Raw genomic sequence first — 7,452 nt, 5'->3', positions numbered from 1 at the left:
TCTGCTACCTCATCTATAATAATTTTCCACCAGCACGTTCTTAAATATTAATCTACATTTAAAATATTTATATCCTTTAGTGTTGCTCCGCGCTGTGAAAGAATTGCAAAACTCGTTAAATTAATTTGTATTTTTGAATTACATATGTAGTAGCTACTTACAAGAAGTTTAATTATAAAAGAAAGTGGTAGATCGTCCTTTGCATTTGCACCAGTCTGCCAATAAATTACATACTTAATAATTCACTTAAATTGAATATTTAACAAACTACTTACTTATAAAATATTGTGATTGAAGAAAAATTGTCAACAAAACTAAAATTTTTTCTTGTGCTGACAAATTACTACAAGCCTCTTTCTATTATATATTTTTTTTTATCGTTTACGAGCTTTTCTCTAACTTTTTGGCGATACGAGAATCCCTCGTAAAACATAATGTTCGTAAAATGTACGTTTTCTTGCTGGCTGGGTTGTTTGATATTGAAAATGAGAATGTGTGTGTGAGTTTGAGTTTAGAATTTTAAAATTATATTGTAGGCAAACGTCAGACTGCCTCTCAATGGTTTTACCTTGTTATATTTTTATCGTGGTTTTGATTATATAATGAGCTATACTGCTTTATGAATAAATTTATGAAACGCCTTTCTATCGTTTTGTGGCAGTCTGTATGTAATTTAAACGTTAAACTAAGTTTATTTATTTATTTATTTAAACAAACTAAACTTATAACTAAAATTACAAGCTAGTATCTTTATTGGCGATAGCAACGCAAGCCTTACGCTAATTAAACTAAGTTGTTTTTTATTAATGCAATAACAAGCCGCCGCTGCACAGTGGTTCAAAACTGGAATTTACTGTTCATAATTCACTAGAGTCTTCATTTTTCAACCAATTTCATTAATTTATAAAACTTAAAAAACTAGCATGAGACCAGTTGACCCCGATTTTTGAATTTTTGTTTGCTTACATTAAATTTTTTAGAGCAAAGTGGCGAAAAAGTTGCAATTTTGAAGAAAATCGATTCTCCTTTTCCAGCTAATAAATATTATACAATGAAACCTAGATGAAAACAATTGTAGCGTTCCCCCAAAAAGAAAAAAGTTTCACAAGACAAATTTTATGTGTTATAAAAAAATTTCACCAAAATTAAAAAACAAACAGTTTTTAGAAAACCTCGGGTATGCAGTTTTATAAATCATTCAATTTTAGTATGATAAAGTGCAAATTGAAAGTGGCTAAGACGTCGCGTTGATTATTAATAATTTTTTGTTAACATTTCGAGCATATCTGCATGCTAAATGGGAAATAAAAGCATTTATTATATTATTAAAAAGCAAGGCAAACTCTTAGCCACTTGCAACTTGCAATTTATTGTGCTAAAATTTAATGATCTATAAAACTGCATACCCGAAATTTTTGTAAAAACCAAAAAATAATAATAATTTTGGTGAACATTTTTTTATAACATTTAAAATTGTTTTAACTTTTTTCGTTTTGAGTCAACCCTACAATGGTTTTCAACTAGTTTTTCTTATATGTATAATATTTATTATGTGAAACAAGAGAAACGGTTTCCTTCAAAATTGCTACTTTTTCTGCACTTTTCACTTAAAAATGTAATATATGAAAATTCAAAAATGTTATTAGCTTTTATTAAAAAAAAAAATCATCAAATTGAGTGAAAAATGAAGGTTCCAGTGAATTGTGAACACTTAAGCCAGTTTTTAACCACTAGCTGTAGTGGTTAGCAGTGTGTAGTGTGTTAGCAGTGCAGGAGAAGCTCGGCCAAACACTAACATATGTATAAGGGCCAATCTATTATTATCTATTATTATTATTAACAAGCTTAGAAGTTTATAATTTATATTCGATAATTTTAGTGAACTCGAGGCCGTATTTAATAAAAATTATAGTGGAAAAACAACAACAAATAATAAAACACAAATAAAAATATTGAACTTACATTTAAATACAACGCATAACAACAAAAATCCAACTAACACTAGAAATTTTCATTTAAAAAATAAAAATTTGATTAAATTTCGGTAGTACTATCGATGGTATCCAATGCACGATTTTTTCAGATTTTTTTTTAATTTTTTCAGAGGTCGCTATTTTAATTATTTCGCAAACTAAGGCCTATTTTGTGAAATAAAAATTTAAATCTTTCTTCTGCATTCGTTGTTATTGTTACATGGTACTTTTCTGGCTTGTAAAGAGAACCAAGTAACTGAAATAATTTGATATTAGTGAAGATAATTAGTTCAAAGGGCGTTTTTATTACCCTGAGTACGAAAATTCCGTCTACTGTAGATTCAAAATTGTTTTATTTTTTAATTTTATGCTGCTATAAACACATATTTTTTCTGATACTCTGAACGGTAAATTAGTTTTTAAATTTTTTCCTTTTACCGATCTCTTTAGGCGATAGACCTTCCGTTCTCGACGGAGTATCAATTAAACTTTACTCCAAGTACACCGCTACACGCATGCTCCAGTTATTCCTTTATTTCAAATAGTAGAATGTCTTCTAACACAGCTTCCAAAGATAAGGTCATATACCTAAAGAGGCCTGCCTTGGAGAGTTGATTAATCTCTTATCTTCCTCATTTTGCTGACTGATTTGATGACAGAACTATAACGATTAAGTAATCGCTTTTATTTTATTACTTTCAGGTGAAAAGCCGCAACGAGCGCAACATATTGACATTCTACGAGAAGATTGCCGTCATACACTACTACGATGAGACAAGCGTTTCACGAAATCGCTTGGCAAAGCTGTTCCACTGTTGTGCCACACAAATTCGACGCATTCTCGAACACAAAAATGAACTGCTCCAGCAATTGGCCACACTCAGCGAGTCTGNAATTACAATACAAGCGCTTATGGAGCGAAAACCATACGTTGCCCTTTAAATTGGATAGTAATGATCGCCTTAAAATTTTGTATAACAATACACACTTGTATCATAAGTTCTAGAATTAATATACTTTTTTTAATAAGCAAAGTATGAATTTAATAGCATATCGAGATGAATAAGAAAATGTCCTTGGTTCATAAGAAAAGTAAAGTTTAAGGAAAGGAAGTAATAAATAAAATAGAATTTAAACTAAAATTACTGTGTAGTTTTGAGCTTTTGGCACCCGCTACATATACACGTATGCATATGTACTGGATGCATTTGCAGCTCCCTTCTTGAGTAGGTACACGTTTTTTCTCCTCGTACGAAGCTTTTGTAGTAAAGTGTAAGTTTCTGAGCAAGCTAATTGACTTCAAGCAGTTAAAGACAAATTGGTCTGCTTGTCAGCCACTTGCTATTAATCCTGGTAAGAAGAAGCTCGTCCTATTCACCATGAGGTACTATGTGCCTAATGCTTAGTTTCCCACAATCGGTGGATGTCGCTTTATTTAAGCTTTCGAACGAGTTGTGAGTTTGATACGATTCTTTTGAGTTCAAAGCGACCGTTTTTATGAATACAGATGACCGTCTTGTTACTCTCCACGCTATATACATATATGCACTCATAACACCGTACGTCAGTAAATTTTGCACACCAAAAAATCAATAGTGGAATTCAATTAAACTGAATGAACGTGTGATTTGTTGGTGCTGGCGGTACAATAAATACTCATGAAACAACAATCACATCCCAATTTGCCACAGGGCGAAGACGACGTCGTTACGACGTCGCTCTGGCGAAGTCGTTTTTTTGGTGAACTCGAAACGACGTCGTTACGACGTCGCTTTGGTGAAGCCGTTACGACGTCGCCCTGGTGAAGTCGTTTGGGTGAACTCGAAACGACGTCGCTCTGGTGAACTCGAACCGACGTCGTTACGACGTCGCCCTGGTGAAGTCGTTTGGGTGAACTCGAAACGAATCCGTTTCTTCGAACCTACAAGTTTTTTGAGGAACCTTCGGTCTAGGTTGGACAAGTTCCACGCCCAAATTTTAATATATCTAAGCATAAATAAAAGTCATTCATTTGGGTAGTAAACCGTTTTTATTGTGACAATTTTTTATCATGACAGAATATGGAATCCACAATGTACACTTGTGCTCAGAAAATTAAGCCACCTACATCTTTTTTCAGTATTCATAATATTTTTCATATAAAATGTTTTTTTTATAAAGGTAAAGTTCACTCTATTGGCCTTATTAATAAAAAAATAAAATTAGTGGGAATAAGGTTTTTTTTTAATTTGGTAGAAAACTGTACTTTTACTTTACAGCGTGGCGACGAACAACTGTTACCCAGGTTTTTTTGAGAAATAAAAGGGTCCTTATGTGTTAACTTACAAAAAATGATTGCGAGCATGTCCATTAGCGAAATTTAATATTTTTATGGTGGATTCTAGTGCTTCAAACTATACTCTAATATATATCAAAACAATGCATTACAATTTTGCCAAATTTTTTTATTATTGAATCAATTTTGAAATGGGATATGAAGAGGGAAGCGAGACGTATTTGCTGCAATAAGAAAAGAGAGGCCGAAATACGTGAGTGGCGACGGCGAGTACCGCAGACGATGGAACGATGAGCTTTACAACGACATGGACATAATGCAGCGAATTAAAATGCAGCGGCTCCGCTGGCTTGGCCATGTCGTTCGAATGGACACCGACGCTCCGGCTCTGAAAAAATTCAATTCGGAATCCACTGGTGGCAGCAGAGAAAGAGGAAGGCCCCCACTGCGATGGAAAGATCAGGTGGAGAAGGACTTGGCTTCACTTGGCGTTTCCAATTGGCGTCAGTTGGCACAGAGGAGAAACGACTGGCGTGCTTTGCTGAACTCGGCCAAAATCGCTTAGCCGGTTACAGCGCAAAAAAAAAAGAAGAAGAAGAAGAGGAATCAATTTTGCACCTAAGTGTACATACATATACTACGTAAAAAGGGGAACTTTTCAAACAAAAGATTTAAGATACAAACTTTTTTCGTAATTGAAACAGGATCATGAGGAACAATTGGAAAAGTTACGAAAATTTAATATAAGTATGTATGCAGAGAGTCATTATCATAGCCAATGGATCTACGTGATACAATACTACGAAATTAATTGACATAAATTTAGTATCATTAACAACTTTAGCAACCGCAACTCCTATGTACACATGTATGTATGTATTCTCCCTGTTCTCCATTAAAATCTCGTCTCGGCATTTTAAATTACATATGTGTTTATAGCTAAAGTATTTTTAACGGAAAATTGGACGCAGTGGTCATTATAGTTAATACGGAATGATACATCTCTTATTAGTGTAGTAAAATTATGACACTTGATTTGCGAAGCTCAGGGATTGGGGATCGCTACTATCTTGAAAACAACTTATGGGTACAGCCATTTTAAAGCCCATTTCCAACAAAAGCTTAACTGCATTTAGAGCTGAGGTAAGTTCCAAGAACTTAAACATGGGGTTATCGGGAAGGTTTATTATTCATTGTTTGCCTTTTTAATTTCGTTTTCTTGTACTTAATACAAGCAATTATCCCTTCGAATTATTATCTCCCTTTTCCAATTGTCATAAACTTCAGTTACAGCTTGGTGGAAATGAACTTTAAGGGTCTCAAACAAGCTACATATATAAACCCAAGAGTATTAATAAGTGATAGTCAAATTCCAAAAGTGAAATACTTATTTGACTTGTAAGCGCAGACACGTATGAGTATAAAAAAACACGCCTAATAACAGATTGGCGCTTACACACACGTTAGTGTTTGGCCGAGCTCTCCTCCGATTTGTGGCGTACGCGTTGATGTTTTTCACACAAAGTGGAGTGGCCTACAGTTTTACGCCGACTCCGAATGGCGATTGTATTTGTATTAGAAGCTGGTTTTCATGGCAGCAATACACTCGGAGGTTTGCCATTGCCTGCCGAGGGACGACCGCTGTTAAGAAAAAACCTTTTTTCTATACTTTTTTTGCGATGTTGCTCGAATCGTAACATCCGTTCACTGATCGAAAACGATACCAAAGAAAATTACGTGATAGGTCAGGCAGTATAAGCTGAATGGGACACAGAGTACGTTCACGTATGCCATAATCGAAAAATGTGTTTTTACGTGACGAGTAGTACGATATCGTATGTGACGATTCGAGCCCAGGCTTTGAACCCAGGCGTTGCGGAGTGGAAGCACGCACTGCTTACCACTACACCACAGCGGCCGCACGACTAATACGGCTATATAAAGTGAATTTGAGCACAACTTTTAGCTCCGTCTAAATTGGAAAGGACTGTCCCGCACCGTTCGCGACCAAGCGATGTTTGAGTCAAGGAGGCTGAAATTCGTGGGACTTTTTAAATATTTCTTTGGAAAATGTAATACGAGCTACTATTCCGAATTTCAAAAGAACGTTTGTGGATATCGTTGACATCGTCGACTTCAACACCAGCATGCCAGCGCAGCATTCGCTAGCTTAGAGAAGGAAGTAAAACAGATTGGTCTAGCAGGGAGCGAGGAGGATAAGACGTTTTTAAACCGAATTTGGAGATAGGGCGTTCTTCAATCAAATTCTGAAGTAGGGCGTTCTTGAACTGGCTGCTAATATATGTAGGTCGATCTTCCACTCAGGTGACGATATATACATATGTATGAATATGAAATTAAAATTTTAAACTTACCAGCTTCGCTGATGGCTCATAAATAATATCCAGACTACAGGACGGACTTGCAAGTTTTGGCATCACCGATTTCTTCTCATCCTCTTCGCCTTCTTCCTCTTCAGATTGACCTCCACTCTCTTCCCCCACACTCGGTACCGGACTAACCAGCTCAATGCGACTTGGCACCTTCAACGGCACTTCCGATCCATCATGTACGCGTCGCGTCAAATCGTAAGCGACTCGGAGAAATCGTTCGCGCATTATCGAATGCTCTCTTAGTTCACTTGGCGTGCGCTGCGGATGGGTGCACATGAGGTAATCATCCGCTTTGGCGCATTTCTTCTTAATTTTACGTTGAAAGCGTGACTCCTTCACTTTTTGGTTCAGCCGTCGAAGTTCGTCCTCAATGGTCATTACTTTAGAAATGGTGGAGTTATCTGGTCGATCACATTTGCGCACCTTTTCACAAACCTCTACCTTCCAATCATTTGCGTTCGGACTGTCCCCTATATAGGTGCGTACTTCATAAGGATTCTTTGAAGGACTAATGTCCGATTGTAAAGTTACGAATTTTTTCAACATTTTGCTAATACGAGATCGCGGTGGTACCGTTTGTTTTGGAATGTTTTATTGGAAAAAATACAATTAATCCCAAAGCGTAGTATAGCATAGAGTCGAAAATAAAAAATACACATATATTAAATTTAGCAATAACGGAAAAAATTGTATATCCTCGACGCTGAGAAAAATAACAAAGTTCTAAAATTGACTTTTTTTATATTTTTTGTTGATTTTAAATTTTCTCTTTTACGAAATAAATTTAGCACTGAATTCAAATTTCAAATTA

General features: G+C 35.5%; 1 protein-coding gene across 1 annotated transcript in view; it reads right to left on the bottom strand.

The window, feature by feature from the left end:
* Positions 1-7,202, bottom strand: part of LOC108363188 (uncharacterized) — a 20,740-nt gene extending 13,538 nt beyond the window's left edge. The window contains exon 1 of the mRNA XM_017616470.1: positions 6,624-7,202. Within this exon, the coding sequence (XP_017471959.1) occupies positions 6,624-7,187 (564 nt within the window). The 5' untranslated portion in view covers positions 7,188-7,202. The remainder of the gene's footprint in view (positions 1-6,623) is intronic.
* Between the last annotated feature and the right edge of the window lie 250 nt (positions 7,203-7,452).

The sequence above is a fragment of the Rhagoletis zephyria genome, unplaced genomic scaffold (genome assembly GCF_001687245.7).
Source record: "Rhagoletis zephyria isolate East Lansing unplaced genomic scaffold, Rhagoletis_zephyria_1.1 Rzeph_scaffold_01212, whole genome shotgun sequence".
Classification (NCBI taxonomy): Eukaryota; Metazoa; Arthropoda; class Insecta; order Diptera; family Tephritidae; genus Rhagoletis; species Rhagoletis zephyria.
Note: the sequence above shows the minus strand (reverse complement) of the source record. Positions and strands in the feature narration are given on the sequence as shown.